This window comes from Lemur catta, chromosome 8 (genome assembly GCF_020740605.2).
Source record: "Lemur catta isolate mLemCat1 chromosome 8, mLemCat1.pri, whole genome shotgun sequence".
Lineage (NCBI taxonomy): Eukaryota > Metazoa > Chordata > Mammalia > Primates > Lemuridae > Lemur > Lemur catta.
Window position 1 is genome coordinate 2,974,949 of NC_059135.1, and position 26,474 is coordinate 3,001,422.

Here is a 26,474-nt window from a genome sequence, read left to right on the forward strand (position 1 = left end):
ATGATGCATCCTTTAACTGTGTCTTAAGAGTTGGTAAAAATACATCTGCCTGTGCCATGTAAGCCTAAAATGATGGTTTACAACACAGGTTAGATTTAATCACTTTTTTAAATAGAGAAAGTGTGTATTCTTTATATTTGAAAAACTAGTCTCTTTTATATTATACACAGTATCTAAGACGCTAGGAGATAATTTTACATTTTCCTTTGATTATTTTATGTCTAAGAACATTTAATGGGGCATTTCCAGCCTGGCCAGGTTCCCAAATGCTAAGAGCGTGTGATGATACCCACGAGGGCAGTCAACAAAGCAACAGGGCCAGGAGGAGGTAGAATGACTCAAGTCACTCCTGGTGAATTGAGTGCGGCCGTGTGCTCTCGGACCGGGGGGAGGCACACGGAATGCTCCCTCCCTCTGTGGGCACCGCAGCCTCCTGGGAGGGCCAGTGGCAGGACTCCTGGATCACTAGGGGTGAGCTGGCTCTCACCTGACTTAGGAAGGTAGAGGGTGGTTCTAGGAAACAGGTTGAGAAGGGAAAGGAATTTTCTCACCAGAGAGCAGTGGTTTCAGCAGGCACAGCGGACAGGATGAGCAGGGGCCCGACAGCAAGTGCAGGGGAAGCCGGACGAGGGTGAGGCCAGCTGGTGGCATCACAAAAGAAGGAAACGGAGCATAACGCACCTCTTGGGCTCCAGCCGGACTTGGTGGGCCATGGTGGCAATGGGCAAGTTCGCTGCGAAGTTCTCAAGCCTGGGTACACGTGCCCAGCCTGAGTCCCTGTGGACAGCCCTCTGCCCACGGAGTGCAGGGAGGCCGTGGCAGTGGAGACCCCCAGACTGCTGGCCTGGAGACATCAGCAGTCAGTGGCTACTGGACAGACAAAACGCCCGGCCGGGGCGTCTCCAAGCGGGCTCATTTGGGGATGTAAACAATCAGAGACCAGATGCAGAAATCCCCGGAAGAAAATCTCTCAGTATTAAATTATGGTGCAATAGGAATCTATCTACATAATTAAACTACATAAGAATTAAATTATAAACCATTTAAGTCTTAGAAATTGTATTTGAGGCCTACCATCCACTGCTCGATGTCACCCCATTTTGAATCCAGCCCATAATATTTCTACAGACGGAAGGGAAAGAAAATTAGGCAAGAAGTGAAACAGTAATTGTCTAAGAAACTGTTCTGACATGCATTTCTAAATCCCCGCCCAAGCCACGCAGTGCGGGTGACATGCCAAGGGAAAGCAGTCGGGAACGCGCTCGAGTCCCGCAGAGAAGCCGCGGCCCGCGCAGCCCGGGCAGGCTGTGAGCTGTGAAGAGAGACCCCCACCCCGGCCCCCTCCGCCCCAGCAGGTAATCTGAGCCCAGCAGAACTTCAAGCCCCTCCGTCAAGCTCTTCATGCCTTCAAAGCAAAAGGACTAAGACACAGTTTGAGAGCAGCAGCAGCTCAGAGCCATCCCCGTGTTGCTATTAATACATCAGGAACAAGGACACCCAGGGGATGGGGGAAGTGCGCGCTGACCCCTCGATGTCTAGTGCACCCGTCCCAGCTGCCTGGTGTCTACGCTGAATCTAGGCCCATGGGGATCCACACACTTGGGGTGTCTTTATAGCATGCCATGGGCAAGACGATGACTGTAGCCTACAGAAGAGGTATTTGGACAGGAAGAAAAATCCACAGACCTGCAAGTTGTTTGGAGCTTACTGTAGTTCTAATACCTCCCTGTGTTTCTGCTGTTAGGCTAAACCATCATGGGCCAAGTTAGAATTCGAAAGACAGACTCAGAAAGCCGATTATCAGCACTAATTACAGTAACCCCAATGTTAGGTGGGGACCCAGGTTACAGTCCCAAATAATGGGGTTTTGCTTTTCTCCTTACTTTTTCTTCAATTTCCAATAAGAAAATCAAGAAATAACCCACCAATCCTCCATATCATATAACACAGATGTGAGTTTTCTCTTTACACGTTAAAATCTTATAATCAGAAGAGAAAGTGGATGCTAGAAGTGCAAGACAGTTTTGGACACTGTTTTACAATATCCAAAACGTGCTGCTGCTCTGTTTGGTTTGGTTTCGTTTTGAAGGGCAGCCAGAGTTAAAATCTATGGCTCTCTGATGGTCTCCTCCTAGTCTTAGTGATGGCGGTAAGTAGAAAATTGGAAGAAGAAAAATTAGGAGGGAGAATTTACTGATGCTGTAAAAAATTCAACAACACTGGACTCTAATACAAAAAGTAGATGAGCCACATCTTTTTCTGTAAGTTATTTCCTTAAATATAAATTCATAAAGGAAATAAAAGCAAGCACTTCCCAAAGTCATGTTTTAACCTCAATTTCAGTGAAATGCATCGGCTTAAAGCTATTTTGCATTCAGCTAATGTCAGCTCCTGCTAAGTTCCAGGTTTTTCCCCTGTAACATGTGATGCCATCACCCCTCCTTTATGTCATGGCTTAACTTCAAACATAGAAGAAAAATATATTTTTTCAGAGGAGGGAAGAGGGGCTATATAAATTCACAATAAACTTATTTAAATTCCAAAAGAAATTCGTGTTATCAGTTTTTCTATTTTCATATTTTTCTTTTTGCACTGTTATATACCTATATAAAATATTGCACATTATATATTGTTCTTTTCATGATAAAAATAAGAACTAGTATTCAAGATCTTCCGCCTAGTTCATGGGCAGCCTTGTGGATAGCTACTGTAGCTCTAGCTGCATTTCCATGTCACTCCAGAGGGGCAGGACACCCCTAGACACAGCCAGTGCCATTCACAAGGAGTTCCCATGTTAGCTACCAGCACCCGCACGGCAAACCCATGTTAGCTACCCGCACCCACACAGCAAAGTCCAGAAAGGGCAAAATATTCCAAACGTAAACCACTGTGATCAGCCGGTGAGTCATGCAGACAGAAGCACAAGCCAGGCCACTGCAAAAGGTGCTTGACTTTCAGAAACAGCTTTGATTCCAGAGAAACCATTATACAAACAGCCAACTGGGTGGAGAAGAAGGCTGATTGCCTCCTTTTCCTCTTCATAAACCTCCGTGCTGAAGAAAGCCTTCCCTGCCCCTGGACACACCTGTGTGACAAAGCTGTGCACTGCACTTCCACTGCGGACGTGCACTGTGTACAACTCCCATTCTGACAAGGGTCTCGGACTGCATCCCTGGTGTGTTTGCGAAAGGAAAATGACAGTGATCTAACACAGGAAAGGGGTGGCTGCGAGCGGAAATGATCGCACGGGGCCCCTTTTCTAGGTTTGGGACAACAGCGGGCGCCCCAGCCTTGCCTCTGACCTGCCGGGGCTTGCCCAGACTGGGGATGACGGGGACTCCGGCTTCAGGATCCATTTCAATACTCGGACCCTAGAAAAACTGACAAAGTGCAGAGATTCTGGCGTCTACGTCACTGATCTCTTTGCACTCGCCAGGACGGCACTGGGCAGAGAGAAGGAGACAGAAGGGAAGGCCGTTTGGCTGTGGGCAGCACAGGAATCCGGCACACCAGGCTCCCACGTGCACCGACAGTGGGTGGAAAGGGCGCTCTACCCTCGGAGAGCGAGAGACCTTATTCTCACTTTCTTAGCTGCTCTGAGAGAACAACACAGTTGTATTCTATCTAGAAACTAAAATTCACAAAAAGAAACTATTATAGATGTCACAAGTAACAAACTACAAGCATTTACGGGCAAGACTCACTTGTATGCAAATTCTGTAAATTCTCGGGGAACCGCTCTCTCCTGACCTCACTACTGCTGAACCATGAGCCACCGACTTGCTCTTTCTATTTTCTGAGCCCGGCCTGCCTGGTGTATTCATTGCTAAACCTCAGCCGACTGTACAAAATACTAGGAAATGGGGACACACGCTAGTTCATGAAACTCTGAATATTAGGGATGGAGGGCAGGTTTATTTTATTGCTATATCATTATCTTTCTTACTCAGTTTTTATTATAAATCAATATCTAATGACCTCTCAATAGGTGGTAATTGCATTGATATTTAAAACATTTTATAAGAAAACGACCTTTCTCTTTCAATATATGATTTCAAAAGGCTCCTTAAATTCTGAAATACGATCGTATGTTTTCTTAGTTTTTTTCTCAAGGAAAACAATTTTCTAACATCTTGAGGAAAATGGAGACGGGAAAAGCATTCAGGACACAGGAATGTGTCTGGCTGTGGCTTTTCCTGGGGCTGGAGAGGGGACCTAGCACTTGTTCAAACAAATTCCCACACAAGGCAGAGAAACGGAGTAAGAGCTTCTGTGTATCCCCAGTGCAAGGCGTGATTTCTGAAAGGTGACCAGGCCCTCAGCAAGGAAAAATTAGTCCATGCAAATTAGAAAATAAAGAAGGAAGAGCCTACCTTTTGGACCTGATAGATCTATAGCAAAGAACAAAAAGGGAAAGAAATATAAAATCCAATTAAAGAAGCAGAAACATGAGAAAGGTTCTGTAAATAGAAATACGAATAAAAGCCATACTGGGAAAGAAACAGTGAATGCTGGGAAAATGTGCATAAAACAGTGTCTCTGGTCCCACTGAGAGAATTAGTAATTTCATGACTTACTTCACGTTCCACTTTAGATATATTGGAGAAATACGGGTATACCCACATTGAATCTCTACCACGGTCCTGCTATTGTTCTAATGCAGAAGTTTGTATAACCTATTACCACTTCTTCATCTTTAATTCAAAATTTCTTCTCATACTATTATAGGAAAAGTTTAAACAGAAAGTGCAGAAACTTAATTAGAAAGTCAACCGGTCAAATTCACAAATAATGAAAAAGAGGCTTTCATGTTCTGATTTATGCCGACACATACAGAACACCAGGAACATTCCAGCTAAACTGAGTGATCATTAGAATATCACTGAAATAGTAAAAAAAGAAGTTATTATCACACATTGACACATAAGTTTGCTTCAGAGGTTTCTAATTTTGTAGCAACCACTAGGCAAGGCGGAGATATCTGCTCACTTTCATTCGTTCATTCAACAAAACATTTGTCAGGCACAGTTCAAGGCCCCGCCACAACTCTAAGACTAGACTTAGTGTCTCGAGTCATACGTGGGGACGCTCAGGGGAACATATTCCATGTCGTGACGATAACAGACACAGCACCTCCAACCAAAGAGTTCACCCAGTCAACAGCAATGAAGGAGATACACCCCGATCCGAATTATTTTCTAGTACTGTAGGTTCTTCTAATGAAGTTCAAGGGTCACTTGGATTCCCCCAAAACGATCTACACATAATTTTCCCCTAAAAAGGAGCTCATATCCTTTAAACAGCCCCCAGAGCACAGCTAACATAAGCTGGGGGCCGGTCCTTTCTCACCACGTGCAACTGCTGAAAAGAACCGTTAATGAGAGAGCTGGGTGGGCTGGCCTCTACCTGACACACAGGCAGCCAGCTCACTGTCCCCAAGGCCTGGTCACAGATCCGGCCGGCACTGCTGTCTCTGCTACCTCTCCTCCCTGCATGCTCTCCACGCCCTCCCTGCGGGATCCCGGCCCCAGTCACCAGCTTCCGCCCTCCCCAGTGTTCTCATAGCGTCCTCCCCGCTCAAAAAAAAAAAAAACCCTGGGCTGCTCAGAAACGCCGTGTGCGGGTGGGAAGGCTTGCTACCCAGATGAAAACAGGGATTGTATCTCTCAATTTTTACACCAGAATATCAACCCTACCAGTTAAACACTAGTTTTCCAGAGCGTATTCATTTCCCCTTAATCAACAACTTCAAATGCCACTGCCCCAGGTATCGGGTTGTACAACCTCAGACTGCGTCAGCTAGTTCTCTTACCAGCCAGGCCCAGAGATGTGATACGCAGAGGCCGAGGGAGGTGCTGTCAGCTCACCTTCCTAAATCCTGCAAGCACATCCCAAACCTGCAAGCTCCGAGCACGTCAGCTGGACTCACTCTTCCCTCCATGGGAAGAGACATGTCAGTGGTTCACAGGGATCAAAATGTCTTTACGATAAAAGTGACACATGCCCTAGGATGAACAATTTCAAAATTCTACTGTGACCTACTGACCAAATGACACTTGTGTGTTTGTATGACTGTGGCATTTAAACCAGATTTCCCAGGATTTAATTGGAGTTTCTCTGCAAAGCCCATGCTAACCAGCAGGCATCGAACACCTGAGGGCTGTTCTGGACAGGGCATGGGCTCTGCAAGTCAGGGACCGGAGTCTGCATCTCGGCGCAGCCCTCCAGCTGCCCTGGGCCTGGCTTCTTTATCCTGTGTGTGCAGTGGGGGCTTCCCTGGGCCTCGCAGGGCTGCTGTGAGGGGCAATGAGAGCCAGCCGGGCCCCCAGCACCTCCAACCGCCTCCCTTCCCCTCTCGACATCCATCCCCGATTTTTATGATGCTAAAATTAAATGGCCAAGACTTAGCTTCCCATCTTGGGTTGCAACTATGTTTTACTTTTTGACTTTGCTTTTAAGAGACGGGGGTCTCACTATGTTGCACAGGCTGGAGTGCAGTGGCTATTCACAGGCACGACCTGAGGCCTCGAATGCCTAGACTCAAGTGATCCTCCTGCCTTAGCCTCCACAGTAGCTGGGACCACAGGTGCCGCCACTGAGCCTGGCTTATTTTTAATTTTTTTTTTGGTCTGGCTTGGAATATTGCAACTGAGATGCAGGAGTTCATCAGCAGATTACTCTTACATTGTAGAATTAAAATGCAACAGGAGAGGACTCCCTTTGGCTCAAAGGAATAAAGGGATGCTTTGCTTTTAAAGGAGGCTGTTTGAATAGATGATTTTGTGGCTTAATTCATCTCAATTTTTACTTTCTAAACCAAGACCTTTTTCCAAAGAACTTTATAACAAGCTGCTGATATCATCATTTGTTTATTTAAATCAATTCTACCCCTAATTAAGGATAGAATATATTTTATCTAAATGTATAATTTGGAAGCTAGGTATGCTACCTAATATATTTTCACCTTGATTTTGTAGAATTTTACATTTGTATTCTTGGTGAAAGCAACTTTCTCTCGTGCTGCACATGAGATGAATGACAGAAAGGCGGCTAACACCACGTGAACACCGAAGGAGGCCCCATGCACAGTCCCACTGCCTCCCTGTCCTTGGCTTGGCCACCCCCATAGGGCCGAGGACACGGCCACACAGAAACCACAGGCAGGGCAGGGGATTTAAATCCAATCAAGTGAGGCAGAACCTGGCAGAACAACAAAATATATGGGGAAATTCTTCTTACAACTCTTTTATGACCTTAATAACAATAACAATAAAAAGGACTGTGGGCCTGCTGGGAAACCCGGGGAAGCAGATTAAAACCGGATGCGCCTCGGAGCTCTGGTGCCCTCCACGAGCTCCGGGCTCTGCAGAACGAGGCGGCCACGCAGCCTGAGAAGGTGGCCCTGCCTCTGGGACTAACTACCGTCCTGCCCTGCGCGGTGTGGCTTCTGGAACAGATGGAAGGCGCCAGCAGTGGCCGGCACACAATGAGCCTGAAGTGTCTACTGAAATATGAACAGAAATATTCTACAGAGAAGGTACAGTTTGAAAAGCAATTGGGATCTTGTCACTTAAAACTCGTATTTTAGAAAACCAGTTCAGAACAAAAGCAGCATGCCATTCGGTGGGCCCCGGCAATGCTACATGGAGCAGAGTTTGAGTGTGTGGCGGCTGCTCGGAGTCAGGATGGCTCCCAAGGCAGGTGACACTGCCCCCTCCCCTGCCCACGTATTTGCACATGGAGTGGCAAGCTCCCCAGGCAGGAAGGGCAATAAGTACCTCAGACTCGTGACCAGGGCCTTGTCCCTACAGGGAATGTGACCAGCTTGGTCCTTGTTGGGAACATGGCAGAACAGGCAACCGTCTTAAGGGAAACTGGAGATTCAGATTTTTATCTGAAATCTCATAAATTTTAAAAACTGGTTTGAGTTTTTAAATGTCACCATGAGCGCCAAACAAGAACCTGTGTGTGAAAACCAGCTCTGGGGAAGGCAGCTGGTTACCTCTGTCCAACACGTTAAATTGACACCTTTTTAACAAGAAAGGCCTTTTGGGGTGGGGCCAGGTGTGGTGGAGACCGTGACCTGAGAGGGGCGAGGCTTCTCTGCCTTTGCGGCCACGGGAACCCCCCCGTGAGGTAAAGAGCCCTCGTGCGTCAGAAACGACCTCCGGATCCAGCTCGAGAGGATGAAAACAGGTGGCCGCCGGCGGGCACAGGTGCGTCCACACTGCACGGCCCACGTCCCCGGGGTGGGTGGCTGCCCCGGCTACTTTATCCAGGACGTCTCCTCTCTTCTGTGTCACGCGGGCCTCAGGTATCCTGAAACCTACTCAACACTGGAAAAGCCTTGCGGGAAACAGCTATAAATGAAACAGTTTGGTCAGTTTAAAAATTATTAATCTGCTCTTCTTTCCCGTTTAAATTCAAAGGACCTAATCTAGTTCAGCAGTTAGACCTTGAAGTTCAGCCCAGCACTTTCGGCTCCCCGCAGCCAGACGCTGGCCAGGGAGGGCTCCGCAGGCACGGGGCCCACGCGCTGTCGCAGGACCGACAGCCGAGGTCTGGGGCAGATGCCGGGCTCGTGCTGCGCGCACTCCCGCCCGACCTCAGGCAGAGGTCACGCGTGCAAACGCGCCAGGGGCGGTGAGAGACGGCCAGGTGCGTCCACAGCGACAGGTGCCTCTGCATCTGCACGCTGGGCCTGAAATGAACATCACGGTGAAAAGGCCCAGCGACGAGCCCCGGGCGTTACCTCCTTCTGCTGCCGCTCCAGCTCCTTCATGCGGATCTCCCGAGCCTCCGCGCGGGCCGCGCGCTTCGCCGCCAGCCGGGCCTCCGCCTGAAACAGAGCGGACATCCGATCAGAGGACAGACACCTTCCCGGGACGCGGGCAGCAGTGATGCTGCCGAAAGAAAATCTCGTTCAGACTCAAGAGGTAGACGACAATGAATCCTAGACTCATTCGGGTTACAAGGGTGGTGAGGAGTGACAGTGATGGTGGTTATAGCAACTGCTGCCATTTGTCCAGCCCTTTCAAATCCCAGGAGGGCACTATTCTAAGTGCTTCATGGATAATATATTACACCATGTACTCCTCGAAACAGCCCCATTAGGCAGAGACTGTTACCACCTCCGGTTTATACATGAGGGACCCACGACACAGAGAGGCTAAGTAATCTGCCCAAGGTCACACAGCCTGTAAGTGGCAGGGCTGGGCTGTCTGCCTCCCTCGGAGCTACGACAGACACACAGAGCAGAGCGACAGAGCTGGATGCTCCTGCAGGTTTCCAGCTCGACCCCTCACTTGACAGAGCAGGGAGTGGAGGCCAGAGAGGCTGCCAGACTGAGGGTACGGGGCTGCTGGCCTGGCGCTGGGATTCACCCCCACACTCTAGAGCTCCCGGCCAGCCACCTCGCAGCACCCCTGCACCCTCAGCCTCCCCCTCAGGCCTCAGCCCTGCAACGCGGGAGCCCACTTTTTCTCAAGACAACGAAGATCAGAGCAAATGGTTCTAGCTGTTAGAGTCCTTCCTAATGTTAAAACAAACAAACAAAAAAACCTGCCTCCATTTAACCACCTTTCAATTTGTAGCTGTTCTGCCATATTCCACTCGAGAGCACTGAAAACGCTTGGCGAGGGACGGCCAATGCATGCCTTCGAACCTGGCATTTATGTTCATGTTTCATGTTCTATGATTCTCATGCTGTTATGTTAGGCAGAACAATAGCCCAGTGACATAGATGACATGAGTGTTCCAGAATTTAGATTTCCTGGTATCAAACAAATCCCAGCTTCTTTCCACTTAAGTTTTTTTGAGAATGCAAATCTTCACACCAATGGTTCTACAAACACAGTTTGCAAGGAATTCACATAATCTTTGTTTTTTGTTCAGAGAGGGGTCTTGCTATGTTGCCCAGGCTAGAGTGTAGGGCCTATTTGCAGGTGCCATCATAGCACACTGTAGCCTTGAACTCCTAGTCTCAAGCAATCCTCCCACCTCGGCCTCCTGAGGAGCTGGGATACAGGTGGTTGCCCCCACGCCCGGCTCCTAAAGAATCTTAAAGTAGGGCCTTCTGAGTCGGCCGGCGTGCTTCTGCCCGGTGGGCTCACACCAGGAAGGGGGTCCTGATGTCAAGGGCCATCTCCTCTACACAGCGCGTGTATCACAAATGTATCTTCTTTCTAAATTCTCATCTGAATTGCATTTGGCCGCGGGTGATCTGCCTTCCAGGTCGGCCTGCCTGTGTCCCCATAAGGAATTTGTTCTATTACTTGGTTCATTCACGTGGCTCCTTTATCAACCCACCCATGTCTTTCAAATCAAGGGGTGTCAAAAGTCACAACTGCATCTGAATTTTGAACCCTCCCTGCCGGTTTCGATGTCCAAGGCCACAGCATGTTGTGTGAAGGGCTGTCGGAGTCTGTAGAAAGATCCAGCACTGCGGGAGGGGCTGGGGAAGGAAAGCGCATCACACTGACTTCCTACGGCCCACGGACCACCGCAGGCCAGCAAATGGCGAAGGCCACACGTGGGGAGGCACAGGGCTCCGTGCCCGCTGGCTTGCTTTCTAAGCCAGTTGGTAACAGGCAAGAGTCCTCACGGTGGCCTTAGCCCCTCAGCCTGGGAGAGGAGGAAGGGGGTGCACTGGGAAAGGGAGGGAGGGCCGGGGAGGAGGGACCAGGGTGAGGACACAGGAAGAGGAAAGGGAAGGGAGAGGAAGCTGCCACCAGATGGGGACGGGAGGAGAGGACCCTGGTCAGCAGAATGCTGGGTGGTCCCCAAGATCCCCACCACTGGTGCACACGCACCGCACGGCCCCCTGCCCCGGCGTGTGCGGGAACGCGAGTGTGGTGGATGTCGCTCCTGTGACTGGGATGCGTCACATGGCACAGAGAGTCGCACGAGTAACTGAGATCCCTCATCAGTTGGCTGTGAGTTGAGCAAAAAGGACACTGTGCATGACGGGCCCGCCCTAATCAGTGAGGCCTTTAAACTGGGCTCTAGGTGTCAGCGAGCGTCCCTGCTGGCCTGGAGCAAGCAGGCTGCCGCGTGTGAGGGGCAGCGTGGCCTCGGAGAGCTGAGCGCAGCCCCAGCTGATGGCAGAGGGAACAGGGGCCCTCGGTCCTACAACCACAGGAAGTAAATTCTGCCAACAAAGCCATGTGCGCTCAGAAGAGGACCCTGAACTCCAGAAAGACCCCAGCCTGACCGACACCTTGGCTGCAGCCTCGTGAGACCCTGAGCAGAGATCGTAAGTGAGTGTTATTCCGAGCCGCTGAGTTGGCGGGTGTTGGTTATGCACCAACAGATGACCAACGGAAGGGGGCAGGTGTGAGACGACCCCTCTGGGCTGAGGGGGTCCTGGGCACCTGCACGCCACCCCTCCCCCAGCTCCCATCCTACTCGGTTTAGCTCCGCTTGGATCCCTGAAGAGACCACCTGCCTGAGCATGCAGTGCCTGCCATGCAGAGCTCCCTCTCTGTGTCCTCCCTCGGGTGACAGGCCTCCCGAACAACACCCCGTCGGACCTTGGACCTCTGCGACTCTCGTGGGGCCTGCCGCCAGCAGGGAAAGGGTCCCGTCAAGCGCTGCCTTCAGCCTAACACGTCCCTCCTGTGCGTGAGCAGAATGGCCTTCCAAAGACTAACAGCAGCCACCCCTGCTTTGAGGGACGCAGGCTTGGGCTGACAGCAGAACGACACAAACGAGCCACGTTACAGAATAAATCCCTTGAGGACACGAGCAAGTCAACCTTGAAGACAGATCAACTATACTGATTTTTACCTTAGATTAGAATTTATAAAGACGATAAATTTGTATCATAATTCAACACAATTTCAAGTCGTTGCACTCTCCACCCTCCAAAGTGCCTGCGTCTCTCAGGATGCCCGTGTGACCCCCACTGGAAAGCAGAGTGCCTGTAACACAGGGAGTGGTGGCCACCACCTCGCCTCTAGGGGTCTGCCTAACTAAACCCACAAAAGCGTGCGCCGCGCTCCCCCGGTGCAAACCCATGCGTGGCCGCCTCACAAGCACAAAACCGCCCTTATCAGCGGACCAGCTCTCTGATGCTTGCGAGAAAAACCACACAGAGTTTTGACAAAATTCATCCCACAACAGCCTGGAGGAGCACAGCAGACCCTGATCACTGACACAGTCACCATGAAGTTGCCGGGGACAACGCGGACAGTTCTTCAGGCCTGTGCCTGGATGGTGCAGGACGGCCCTGCCCGGGCCAACTCTGCTGTAACATACACAGTCTCGTGACGGCGACAGCCTGTCACATTGCTCTAAGAGTTCCCAAACACTTCTTTTCCATTTCTGTACTTAGGTTGTAAGGGACCAGGGACAGCAGGGACCACTAACTCACGCAGCAGACCACCAGAGGCGGCCAGCGACAATTTCCAGGGATACAGGCACAGCGACTGGCCACAACGTATAAGTGACGAGGGCCACAATGGGGCGAGGAAAGCGTGGCGGGGACTGCTCTGGAGAACCTGACCCAACCCCGGGAGCTGGGGAAGCACCCGCAGGGCAAGCCGGGAGCCGAACCCTGCAGAGCAGAGAGCAGAAAGCCAGGCCTAGGGCTGCTGTGACCAGCAGCGCGGGCCTCGGCGGGAAGCGCGCAGGACCAGGGTGCAGGCCTCCCTCTCGGCCTCTGGTCTGCAGCCTTGTCTTGAAGGAATTCGGAACCACTGAAGGGTCTTAAGAAAGAACACAGTGGGTCTGATTTCTGTTTTAGAAACACGGCTCTGGCTGAAATGTGGGGAGGAGGTACGGGGCCGGGGGGTGGGGATAGGAAACCCAGGAAGTGAGTCAGGAGGCTGCTTCGAGCACAGAACAGAAACAGCCGGGCCGCAGAACTCCGTGCTAGAACCAAGCTTTGTGCACCGGTCAAGGCTGCAAGGCATAGCAGGAAGGCGAGTGGACAGTGGAAGGACGGCCAGGGTCCCAGAGGTCCCAAGGAGAGCCCATGCGGACCCAATGCTAGAGGAACCCTGGAGAAGAGCCCCCGGCCCCTGCCAGCTCCCAGAGGCTGGTGGCACCCAGGATGCCTACCAACGCCCGACACCAGGGGCCTCTTCCTGCTGCCTGCCAGCCTCAAGGGCCCCGGTGGATATGGAGTCGGGATGCCCCATGTGAACCCTCTCCAAGCTCCCAAATTCAGGGAAGATGACAATGACCAAATGAAGCTGGTAGGACTGAAGGGACAGAGAAAGGTAGGTGGATTTATGGAATTTAGGAGGCAAAGTATAAACTGCACAGGGCTTCAAAAAACAATTCAGAAGACTGTGCACCCTCCCACACGCCCCGTCAGTCCCTCACGCTGCAGCTCTCACCCGAGTGTGTCAGGCCCCCCTGGCTGGCATAGCTGCTCTCTGTCCTCCCCACAGGGCCAACAGGGAAAGGCACAGGTGGCTGAGCAAGCCCTCGGCTACTCCCCTGGCACGGTCGCTTCACGCCGGGGACTCTAGAAATGGCAGGCTCTGGACCCCAAAGCCTCCCTTTTCTGCTCAAGACCGTCTTTGCTGAGATACATACTAAGATATTTAAGGGTGCGATGATAGGATTTCTCTGATTTGTCTCAAATAACCTGGGTGGCAGAGGGCATGGGATACGGACGGCTGTGAGTTGACCACTGTTGAGGCTGGGTCGGGGGGGATACGGGGCCCTTTAAATTGATGGCTCTCAGATGCCATCCCCCAGCACAGCACCAGTCTCACCTGGAACCTGTTAGAAATGCAAACCTCAGGCCCACCCCAGGCCTGCTGGGCTCAGAGAAGCACTCCAGGGGTGCTGGCAATCCCTGATCCCTTGTACCTGCCGCACCTGCCGTGTGGCCGGCCATCCACTTTTCGGTATGTCTGACATATTGCATAATAAATGGCAAAAATTTAAAAAGAAGGAAATGAAGGAGTCCCTAAACCAAAAGCCACGCTTGCTGCTGCTACAAGACCTCCCTGGTGCTGCTGGTTTTTGCTAGAAGCCCCTGCAGTGTCACTCCACTGGGCCCCCCCTGGTCCTGCAGCTGCCTCAGGGCTGGCCCGGAGCAGAGGGAGGCGCTGACACAGCCAGCTCCTCTGACCACATCCCCCAGATCCAGGCTCCAGCTGACTGCGGGTCTGGAATGCCAGAGTGCCACCTCCCTTTGCAGGGGACACAGCCGGGCCCTCTCCCCAGGGTCCTACTGCCCTGGCGGGGATCCCACACAGTTTCACAGCACTGTGTTGTAAAGTAAGACTGTCTCTGAGGGTAGGGATGGTTGGGGAAAAAACGACTGCTGCATCATAATAATCTAAAAAACTGAAACTTTGCCTCCTGAAATCTACTTTCACATCTTATTTTACCATATAGAAACACAACGGCACCCTGGTACCGAGGTGATTGTGGTGAGGAGGGGTCTAAAAATACACAAGGCAGCACAGGCCTGACGCCCCGGCCTCCTAAACAAATGGCCAAGACAGCCAGGTCTCCCAGCCAGTGTCCTCGACGCCATCCCTGCAGCCTGCTGTGGAGCTGAAGGCTTGGGAGGAGCCTCTGCCGGGGTCCCGTCACCAGGCACCCAGCCTGCAGGCCTGAGGGGGAGACAGGCCACCAAAGCCACCCTTCTCCCCCGGGAGGCCTTCTCTGGGCTGCATATCCTTGTGTGATGTCCCGGGAGCCAGGCTGGAGAAGCCTCCAGAGAGCCTCCAGAGAAGTCACCATCCTGAGCCACAGATGAAAGCAGGGCTCAGGAGCTCCCTTCTCGAGAGGTCACTATGTCACACAGAGAGCCTGATGGGCTCCGGTTCTAGACAGAAGCACAGAGCAGACACACGGGCCGTGCGACAGACTGTCCGACCAAGCCTGTTCTTCCAGGGCCCTGACAGGCTCCTGCTCGGAGCACCAGAGACTCCCAGCCACAGGAGACAGTCATCCGGAACAACAGCTGCTCCTTCCTCAGGGTCAGGGAGCTCGGGGACAGGCTGCTCAGGCTGGGGACAGGCCAAGGAGAACTAGAAAAAGAAGTTATTGACCAGGACGCAAAGACAAAGCCTAGGACAGACGCAGCAGAGGGAAAGCTCTCCAAGTACCCTGCTAGCTAGAGATGCTGCCCTGGGGGGAGCAGCCCCAATACCCTGAACCCCAGTTCCAATGACGTCTGGGGGCTCTAACAGCTCTAACATATTTGCATCCTTCTTGTGGCCCCTCCCAGGAAGTCCCCATGCAAAGGACATGAATGTGACATGGTGGGGCAGAGGTTCTGATTGCTGTAGGGACGAAGGTGTGGCAGGGGGCCCTTGTGGCAGCTTCTTCAAAGCTCGGGACAATTTTAGGGAGTCCCAGCTCTGCTAGTCCATTTCCTGAGCTTCGCAGCTTTCCTGGGGTTCCAGCCTAGTGTGGGATTCTACACCCCAGGACCTCCCACCCTGAAGTCACAAAAAAAGTTCTTACTCTGCTTTTAAACTGTGTAGTGACACTCAAGGCATCCAGAATTCTACACAGCAGCTAGAAGGGATTTATGAGCCACAACTCTGGGGCAGTTCTTGAGAAATAGGACTGAGATGTGTCACTTCCTCTGCCCAGGCTGAGAAAGCCCTGGGGCCCAGAGAGGCACCAAACCTTAGCTGAGGAGGCCAGCTCAGCCCAGCGGAGACTGACCGCACATCACTCAGGAGCAAGTCAGCGACTGCCATGCTCCCGGGGGTGGGTGCTGAGCCACTTTGCCAGGAGCTTGTTCCCACACTTTAGGGACACTGCGTGGGCCGGGGGCATCTGCACGTTGATCACACGCATTCATTTGAGCTCCAGGTTTTAGAATCAAGCAGAATTGAAAATCTGGTAGCTTTTCTCCAGGTCCCATGATATGTTCCAACTATAGCTTACAATTTTTTTGGAAAAGTTTGAAGGATGTCTGTAAAGTCGCTCCTGTGACTGTACAGGAAGATTATGCAGGTGACGCCCAAAGTGCCAACAGGGAACTGGTTTTGTCTAGAAACAAGCAGGGGCCTCAGCCCTCGTGGATCCTTCCAGAGCTCAGAAGGAATAAAGCTCCTCTGGATCCTCCGGGAGTTGCCCACAAGCCCGTGTCGGTGTGGCCTGTCGGTGTGGCCTGCCACGGGCCGCTGTGCCCAGCAATGAGGGGCTGCCACACAGGCTCCCTTCCGGAGTCGCCTTCGCTACAGGAAGTGGCAACAGCCACTAACTTTTGTTTTCTTTGTAAATCCCCCACCCCTCAGATGCAGGAGCCTCTAAAAATAGCCTGTTACTCAGGGCAACGAGGAGGGGAAAGGGCGAGCACCAGGCCGCTGCCTCCAAACCGGCCACCGCGTGCATCTTGCTTCAGTCTAGGCAACCTCGGTGAGTCCCCAAACCACAGGGAGCCCCCTCTGCAGCCACGGCTGGGAGGACAGTCGCTGCTGGGTGAGGACACGTGGCTGTCAGTGACGGAAGTGCTGACTCAGAGGGCATTTTGGAAATGGGGGTCACACTGACTGGGGGTGAATGGCATGAAACGGGCGAGGCCGGGCCCGCCAATCTCACCCGGTGTCAGACAGGCCCGCACTGTGGCTTCTCCGGCAGACAGAAAATCTGCTGTTTTTAATTTTTGGATCTACAAACTGATTCCAACTTACACGTAAACTCAAAATATATCTTGCACAGTTCAAACATACATTAAACATTCCAGGAATCAGCATGGAAATTGAGGGAAGACTACACTTGGCTTTGTTCAGAACTTTCCCAGGAGACAGTCACAATTCCAGAATGTCAAATCACAGACGGCGACATAAGGGGTGGTGTGGGGGTCTCAGCAGCGCACACCTGCCCGTCTGCATCCGCGGCTCCGAGCCAGGCACGTCTCTGAGATGAGACGACCGTGCTCATCTCCTGGCATACCTGGGTGTGAGCACTTCTGTACCAAAATTCATGCTGTATTACTATAAATTACCTTTATTTCTTTTTAAGTAAATATTATATTGACTTAAAATTATGCATGCTGGTTGATTTTATAACCTATGAATTTCATTTCAGGTCAGTAATGAGGATGGTAAGGAACTTGTTATAAAAGGGGTGCCGGGTCTGACGGGGCTGGAACTGCAGCTGTAGCAGCTCAGTGTAGAAGCAGGTGCTGTCCTCTCCGCACTCGGATGGCACGCAGCCACACCTCGCAAACTCTCTCGGGGACAACTTAGAGAACAGGTCTGGGGGCTGGTGCTTAGGCCACAGAATAAACAGGACATACTTTCACCAAGTTTAGGTGAAGATCTAGAGGACACGAAGTTAAAACTAAAGTTTAACTGGTTATTTAAAACACCATGTTCCCATCAGAATTAACTCAGATGAATTAGGGAGTACACTAAAATTGTCATGAAATTTTGTGATAAAACAGCGGCCTTCAAAGAAGCCTTTAGCTTGCAAGGCTGCTCCTGCCTGGGCCTACGGCCTGAGGAGGGGTCTACTGCCTCTGCACAGGGGGACCTAGTGGACAAGTCCCGGAAACACCGGGAGCCACTGTCTCTCAGCCTGCTCAGTAGGGATCCGAGTTTCCGCAGCTGGAGACTGGGCAGACCCCGCCCTGGCCACCAGCCTGGGCTCTACCGCTTACCAGTTATGTGAGCTTGGGTCAATTACTTAATTTTTGAACATCCGCCCTCATTACGGAAGTAGGGGGGGCGGGACATAATCTCTAAGAGTTTCCTTCTCCTCTGAAATTCTATATCTACATAATCTCTAAGAGTTTATTTTCTGGAATTCTGTCTTTACCCCAGAGGTGAATTAAATAATTCATAATTAATAATTAAATGTACCCTGAGGTTGTCCACAGACTTTTCTTTCCCTGCTTTGCTACTGGAAATCTCCGGACTTTGCTTTTCAGAATAATAAACAGATTTAAAGCACTTCACAAACTAAAATAACAAACACATTAAACAAGAACAAAATGATGTCACTTTATCGAGTGCAATGACTAATCCATTTACCTGTTCAAACTTCACAATGGGGGCTCAGCAGCTGCCCACGCTGTGCTGAGGAATGCAAATGCTGCAGATGCATTTCTACTCTTGCTATTCATACATTTTTTTTCCCTGAGATGAATGAATCTCCGTATTTCTGTCGATAGCCTCAACATGTTGGGAATAGAAACGAGAGCCAGGACAACCACTAACGGGCTGTGTGGGACTGAAGGTGAGGTTGCGTTGCCTCCCTGGAGCCACTTCTCTCCAGGTGACAGGTGTCCCTCCAGCCAGTGCCTGGACTCCCCTCCCTTCACCTCGGCCTGCTCCCCCCAAGGCCATCCTATAAACCCCTCGGCTTTAAGGTTTCACACAAACATTTCAATTGTTCCTGCTCAGAACACGGCTGAGCAGCCCAGCAGGGCCAGGGGCTCCCGCCTTGGGCAGCACAACTGCTGATGCGCCTTCCTGAATTCAGTCGGTGCTCCTGGAACCAGCTCTGAAAGGAAAGGTAGCCGTCGGTTCTATCCTCAATGCACTTGTTTACCGGGATGAGGATGAGGGAGGTGCTAACCCAACACACAGAAAACAAGGCTTAAATCACAGTGGTTCCTGGGTGTGCGTATGTTGACATAAGTAATAATTAAAATGCTAGTATAGTACAAAAACAGCAAAACAGAAGTCTCTACAGTCTTTCATTTCTACTATTCTTTTCCTTATTTAGAAAATTAAAATTCATTGCATGAGCTCTTATCTGAAAACTGCCAGATATAGAAAAGTTCAATGGGATGAAGTTCAATATGCATTGGGAGCAAGGACTTGGGTCCTAAAAGGCTGCCTTAGCACAAGGAAATCCTCCAGCCCCCATGTGGGCTTGTAAGACCCCAGGCTGCGAGGAAATGCCAACAATAGCGACAGCAGCACATCTACCTGCTAGACCCTGCCTGAAGCACTGCGTGCCTCAGTTACCAGCACCGGTTCCAAGGCAGCGGGCCTGGGTCTGAACTGCCCACTAGCTGTGGGGACTTGGAAAGTCCCCTGACTTTTCTAGCGTCAGTGTCCTCTTCATCTGTAAACTGGAGATAACAAAACTACCTCCCCCTCCCCCCCCCCCCCCCCCCCCCCCGTGAGGTCACAGCAAGGGTCAGGGAAAACTTCCGTATACGACACTTACTGGCCTGACTCAGGAGGGGTTTGGTAAACGTTGGCTACTTTTACAACTTGCACAATATCTTCTGTGACAGCTACTAATCTAACAGTATAAACTCCGTTCCCATTAAATTTGGAAGCCCAATGAGAAGACAAGCACACTAAGGCACCCACCCGGCAGGACAGCGGGAAACGGTGCCACTGAGGAAATTTCAGAGGAGGCAGGTGGATATTCCCAACTCACACCAAAGCCCACTCCCTATTCCTCTCCCCCTAGGAAAATCACACACGTACTTGCAACAGAAAAAAAAAGACAGGAGGATCCAAAATGATGTTACTTTGATAATCTCCATTAGGCAAACATAAATGAAACATTTTGGTTTAAATTAAAAGGAAATCTTACTTCTCTGCTACAAAGTGGTTGTAATTTAGATTCAAGCTCAAACTACTTAACTGGTTTTTGAAGTTGTCAAGTTACAGTATCAAGGAGAAGCCACTTGAAACACTGGCCCTCCCCCAAATGAATGAGTGAACGAATCCCAGAAGACATGTTAGTGGCGCTCGGTGTTTCTTTGTTTGCTTTATTGTTCTGGAGTCTGACCTGGGGTGGGGGTTATAGTGGTGGTCTGCGATAACTTACAGGGCAATTCTGAGTTATTCAATCTTGCATGTAGACAAAATAATGCTTTGTTTAATTTGGGAGAAAGAATCAAGTTTATTTAATTTTATCTAGATAGTCTGAATAATGAAAGTTCTAGTAAATCCACTCCCTGAAAATGAGCTTCTTTATTTAAAAAACAAACTAAAATGTGGGTGGCCTCCAGTAAAAACACTAAGGTAATAAAAATTCCTCTTCTCCCCACCCCACGTCTAACATACACTGAGATGTAACAGGCTTATTGACTGGATAACAGGTTAGCAAGCTAAACATTATGTATGGACTCTGCGGCTCCAAGATTAATCTTTTAAATACGAACATTTTGGAAACACTGGCATATGAGTAACCAGTCACAAACAATTCCTTTGCTGAGTCACACAGACTGATTTTTTAGGGATAAGAATTCCTCTTGAACATTGCCTTTTGAGGAGCAAACACACTGTACCAACATTTACTCTCACAATTCAGCAGGGATTGGATAAGGACCTCACACTAATCAGGTAATACTCCAATCAACTTTGCTGAAAAACAATTTGCATCTATAAATAACTTGATTTCCTGTGCTCAGCATAAGTGGCAGTTGAGGCTCAGGGTTTTTTGAAACTCACTGAAGAGGTTTCTGCTGTATGATACTAGTCCAGGCTGAACAGAAACTAACCCTTAAAAAGGGAAATTTAGTCTCCATCTTTGCCCCAGTAGGGTACTCTCAAAACTATTAGAAAAGACCTACCTTTCTATTTTTATTTCTTAACTGCTCAGGGAAATGACATGCCTAAAACAAGCCATATGACTCGAGTGCTCACCAACTCAGACTGAGCTACAGCAGGGCTGGCCGCCTCATGCTGACTTTATCCCCACATCTGTCAACACTCCCACTCTCCAAGACCGGGGGACCCTGGCACAGGTGCCTACAATGAGACGGGACTTGGGAGATGGTGTCCACGTTGTGTCCTGACAGCCCCTCCTTGGGATGGAACTGACCATTTGTGAGGGCTGAGTGCTAATCAGTATGTGGAAAGAGACCAGGGATGACACAACCCTTCACAAACATGGGGAAGTTACAAAAGCTAAAGAAACGCACAGTTTCTCCACCGTGGGTAGCTGATCCTCTCCTACGGCTCCAGGGCCGGCGCCGACTTGCACAAGAAGCTGCTCAGATCCTGCTTTGGTCTTGCTAGGTGCGGCAGAGCTCGCCAAAGCGACTTCCTCCTGCGACCCAGCTCTGCTCTCGCACCAGTGCCTCCTCCAGCCCCTCTTACCACTGCGGGCCCCTGTTCCCAGGACCCGGGGACACAATGCAGGACACAAACTGGCACAAACCAGTTGGAGACACCCGCTACTCATCTACAGCAGGTATAACGCCATCTACGGCCCAGGGCGGCGCTGGGTGACTCGAGTTCCAACGCAGCCCCAAGCCCTGCCTGGCTGCCATTCAGCACACTCCCTTCCAACCAGACCATTCACCTCACAAACACGGGCCATGTTTTACTTCTACTCTCCAGAGCCCACTCTAATAAAGTTTCTGCTACTACTTACTAAAAAAAGCTCCTACAGATTCATAGTTTCTTACTGGAAACCCCTGGGACCAAATGCGTTTCAGAATTTGATGTAAAAACATCTACAAAGATTTTGTAAGGGTAAGGAGAGGCATACACCACATACTCCGGTACACCCAGAGTGGCAGCCCTTAGTCAAATACATTAACAAGGTTGCGGAGAAACGTATGAACATTCACACTAAGAGGGATAAAGACTAAAAATAGCCTCCCATCAGGATGGTTCTCTGCCAAAATTCTGCCACAAACTTATAAAAACAAAACAAAACACAAACCTTTCCGTTTTCAGAGCTTATTGGATTCTGGAATTGGGAGTGAGGGGCAGTGAGCCTGGGCCCGTCAAGCACCTCCTTGGTTGGATCCGGTCCAGACTCTCCTCTCACTTCTTCCCGGCAGCCTCTCCACCAAGCAGTCAACCGAGGCCCGCCCAGGAGGGACCACGCCTTTAATAACAGACACTGCAGCCAGTGCCCTGGCGCACCTGGGTGTCACCAGACTTCTACATATTCCTGCCATCGGCCTGCCCCTTCCTTCCTCACATCCAGATCTCAGTGTTTACTCTGCACTTCTCCGAGGACTCTGAGCCAGCAGTTAGTTCCTCCTCACATCCACCCTGTTGTTGCCATCTATGGTTTGCTCAGCCCGCTCCCCGGAACACCAGCATTCCTCTGCAGCATTCTCGTCCTTCCTTCTTTCAAGAACCCCTTCCTGGTAGCAATTCAGGGGTCTCCCTCCAGGTTCCGGGACCCTAGGAACTAATTAGGCTAAGGGAGAGGAACCAGCTCCAAAAGCCTGGCCCACTGCCAGAACTTCAGATGAGGTCATAGAAAAAGCACACCAAAATGGACATTAAAAAAGAGAACCCCACCACCACCTGACAAGCAAGGGACTGAATTTTCAAGTGTGCATTCATCAGAATCTACTTCTGTACTTCTCTCTGGCATTTCCTAGTAAGTGCTCCCAAAGTTAGGGCAGTCTTATTCATCTTGAATCTTTCACAAACACCCGGAAGATGATTAATTTCTACCCGATGAAGGAGTGATTGTTTTGGGCTCACACTTTTATCAAGGTCCCATGAAGACCGGATAAAGTGGAAATATAGGGGCTCTCTGTGTACTAACTCCATAAAATATTTCTTTTCCAAAGTGTCCCCTTTCACTTTTAAATACTTCCATTCACAATCAACCACTAGCTGCATGAAAACGGGTAGTTACAAAGCTTCCCCACTCTCTGCCCAATTTTAATGCCAAACTACCCGATCTCCTTGATCCCACTACTGGGTGCAGAGGTGGGTAAGGGTAAAATCCCACAGGTGGAGGATCCTGTCCAGAGTGGGAAGACCCTGGGAGACCAGCCAAAGTGGCTGTGGGGTCCAGGGCCCTCGGGGAGGTGGTCCTAAGGTCCGGAGAAGGACAAGTGCTCCAAAGCACCCCAGCCGCTGGTGTGCCAGGCTCGGGAAGAGAGTGTTGGCTCTGGACACCAGTTCCTGGGCGCTGTATTTTGTAAAATACCAACGAAGCAGCTCGGCGTGAAATTCTAGACCAGGCGCAGATCCGGCCAGAGCCAACCAGCTGGGCAGAGCCTGTCAAGGGATCGTCCCCGCAGGCAGAGGGGAGAGACCGGTTCCTCCTCGCCCTTGGAAGGGGTGTCTACAAAAAAATGTGCTTTCCAGCGCTGTGAGGGACGCCGCGTCCTGGGCCACCAGGCGAGCGGAGAGCAGAGACCGCTCCTGCCCGCACACCCCGTGCTGGGACGCCCAGTTGCGGGGTTCTGGCCCGGCGGAGCCCACCCCGCACCTCTTCCCGCAAGGACTAAGTTGCCGACTGCTCTTGACCTCAGAACAATCAGAAAGTCTACCAAGACCGTTCGCAGTCGGAAAGAAAGTTCCAAAAGTGCATTCCCCTCTTACCAGTCGCTGAGCCTCGGGACTCAGACAGTCTATTTCCTTGTTCTGCGCGGCCGCGGGGCTGGTCATCCTGCCGGCCACACACGCGACCCCGCTCCCGGCGGGGACTCTCCGCACGGCCTCCGGGCGTCCGCCACTGGCACCGCTCAGCGCGGCCGCATGCCGGCTCTGCCCACGAGCGCAGCGAGTACCCGCGACGGCTCCGCGCCCCGATCGCCGAGGAGCGCTCTCGCCGGGCGGCCCGCGGTTCCCGGGCTCGGGCGCGGCCGCAGGGGCGGGGCACAGGTGGCCGCGGGCCCCGCCGGGCGAGGGCGGGGACCGGGGAGGGGGGTGGACCGGAGCCCGCGGCCGCCCCTGCCCGCCCCCCGCGAGCTCCACCCACACGGGGCCGCCCCGCGCCCCGCCCCGCCGCCGTCAGTTACCGCCCAGCCCCTGCCGCCCCCACCGGAAAGGCGCTGGGGCGAAAAGTCCCTCCGGCAGCCCTGCCCGGCCTGGGTCTGCGGGAGGAGCGCGAGCCGAGAGGCCGCGGGAGGCGAGCGCTCCGGGGGCACCCGTAGCCGGCTTGGGTCGGCTTGCGGAGGGGTCCGCCGGGGGAGCAGCCAGTGCGGGCGCGGCGGGGCGACTCCGGCAAACTCGGGTCAGATCCCCGCTCGGGCCACGGGAGCCTCCGCCCCGCGCAGCAGCTCCTGCCGCCGGTGCCGGCCGATGCGTCTCCCGAGAGGCCTGGCTTGCAGGCGGCCGCGGGCGTGAGAGCGAGCTCCCAGGGCCGGGTGCGAGCCGTGCGGCGCCGATTTGGGTCTTGGAGCCCGGGTCTGCAGGGTCCAGGCTTCGCTGCGCCGCGAGGGCGCACGGAGGAGCTGGTTCCCCTCCTCCCACCCCGCCCGGGACGGGGACCCGACTCCCTGCATGCGGCCCTCGTAATTTAAAATAAAAGTCCTGTGGCAAAGCGCCGGAAGGGTCCCTGACCTCGCTGGGCTGCGGGCAGAAACGACGCGGTGGTAATCAGAAGGCCAACCGGTTTTACGCAGCGCCTCGGCCCCTCTCCTGGCCGTGCCCTGGGGACACGTTTCGTGGCCCTTCTTGGAAAGGCCACCTCCCGGGTCCAGACGGGAATCTCTGGCAGAATCGCCTGGCCTAATTCTCTGCAAAGGAGGCTCCAGAAGTCTGGAGAGACCACAAAGTCACATTGAAATTCAACAGTTCCCCAGTTCTCCATTCTCTGCCCCCCGACCTAAGTCTTGGCGGCACTTTAGCGCAGCCTGTGCGCACCCTCCTGCCTGCTGTGCACGGGCGCCCGAGGGACTTCAGGGTTAGGGCTGAGGGGAGGGTGGGCAGCGGGGACGGTGGGTTCTGGGGCAGGGGACACGGAGACGAAGGAAAACGGGTTGCGCCAGATTTAAACTTAAAAGATGAACAGAGCACCAAGCTTTGATGAAGGGCATTTCAGGTTCACAAAAACAACTTTCCAAGAGGATGAAATGCCTATCTTTTAATAGTTTGTTTTCTCCCTATAACACTTTTTAAAAACATTGGTATAACAATTAATTCTATGAGTTCAATTATTTGGAGAAAATAATTTTAAACTGTTCTCCATAAGCAACTGTGAGACCTTATGGAATTTGTCATGGAAAGCAATTATAATTTTACTAGTAGTAACAACTTCACTGATGAGAATGCCACCCAGTTAATAAAATAGCTTCCTCCTTTTGAGACTTGAGTTTGAATATTCTGATCCAGTTGGCAGATTCTAGAGCTACTCACCATCCCAAACCCTGTGACCACATGTCCCAGAGCAGGGCACTGGGACAGGCACCATTTGCTTTGCCTGTCCCTGAGGCAATGCCTGAAGACACCTGCAGTGACACAGGGAGCATTTTCCTTCCTCAAAGGGCCATTCGACTGCTAGTTGGCAGCGTCTGAAAGGGCTAAGAAAGTGGGCTCTGGAACTAAGCCATCTGGGTCAGTTCCCGGCGGCTCTGCCACTCACTAGGGGATTTTGAGCAAGTTACTCAGCTCTTGTATCTTGAGTCTCATCTAACACATGCCAGTGTTAATGACAGTGACAACTAAAAGTGAAAACCAAAGGCCCAAACACGTGTACGCTGCTGGGCACTGTTAGGGCGAGCTGCCCTGCTAGCCTGGCGCAGCCTGGTGTAAACCCAGTATAGCAAAAATAAACCAATGCCTGCCCTGCTGCCTCTCTGGCCCCTCCTTTGCCCTCTGCCGCCAGACTGAGTCACCATGGTGGATGGCCAGGCCTCCTCCCTAGCAGGAAGGAAGCCACTCAACAGGCTAAGACGCTGAGAACAGGGATGAGCCGGCAGAGAGTCTGTGGGCAGCACAGGGAAGAGAACAAACCCACCACCCCCAGAAAGCTACGGGAGGGGGCCCGCTGCAGAGGATGTAGGTGGCAGGGAGGTGGCCCGTGCCAGGACACTCGTGGAGTAAGAAGCAACTAGCTGACCATTCATGGGTCCCAGGAACAAACTATTGATACCAGTGATAAAATAATTGCTGATTTCTCATTCCACTGAGTAGTAGCCTGTTGTTGAAAACTGCCATTGGAACACCCTTCTAGATGGGAGGATGCTACATGCTACTTGTGTTTCAGCCCAGCCAGTCCTGTGAATGGCTGATCTCAGCACCATCCCCACTCTAGGACAAATGTCAAAGTCTATACTGTAACCTGAGTATTTAATACATCTTCCTTGGTGTTATTATTTGGGTCCCAAATAATATGTGGGAATAAAGTGTGGAGGGTCCACAGTTGCCTTCTGATGGTTTTGGTACGAATAACTCTCTAAGGGCCCCTCCTCAAAGCCCCCTTTTGATGCAGTGCCCCCTACAGCCCCTGGCCTTTTTTAACTTACAGTAAGGTCACTTGTGAGGGTGGTGATTGGGTGACTGGAATCTACAAACTTGGTGCTGGGAGAGCCTGCTCAGAAGTCAGGGTATGGGGTGTGGCTATGAAAGGTGACATTTGTAGAATGGAAACTGTGGAAGTACACAAAGTTTCTATCCCAGTACTCACAGCTCCAGAGGTGGCTTGGCGGAGCAATATAAAATCCTTTACCCTGATGAAAACAAAACTAAAATCACCTAAGAGTCTGAAACAATCAGACAAGATGCCCAGGTTTCTGTCCTCAGAAAGGTGCACAGAAGAAACCCAAGGGCACCTTTGAAAGGCCTGAGGGGTCTCAGGAAGAGGGTGGCTGTCCGTCTGGACCAGGCCAGCAAGGCCCAGGGCTTTCCTGTGAAGTGCTGCGAGGT

General features: G+C 51.7%; 1 protein-coding gene across 12 annotated transcripts in view; it reads right to left on the reverse strand.

Annotated features, from left to right (window-relative positions):
* The window catches only part of LRRFIP1 (LRR binding FLII interacting protein 1), a 76,903-nt gene extending 53,517 nt beyond the window's left edge, over positions 1-23,386 (reverse strand). For 3 of the 12 annotated variants that reach the window (XM_045558690.1, XM_045558681.1, XM_045558679.1), the window contains exons 1-4: positions 23,208-23,385; positions 8,753-8,839; positions 4,374-4,391; positions 1,075-1,122 (exon numbers count right to left, since the gene is read on the reverse strand). In XM_045558690.1, the coding sequence (XP_045414646.1) occupies positions 1,075-1,122; positions 4,374-4,391; positions 8,753-8,839; positions 23,208-23,273 (219 nt within the window). In that variant the 5' untranslated portion in view covers positions 23,274-23,385. Of the gene's footprint in view, positions 1-1,074; positions 1,123-4,373; positions 4,392-8,752; positions 8,840-23,207 lie in introns of all 12 variants that reach the window. The other 9 variants (XM_045558682.1, XM_045558683.1, XM_045558689.1 and 6 more) reach the window with 8 other exon arrangements.
* Positions 23,387-26,474: the final 3,088 nt, after the last annotated feature.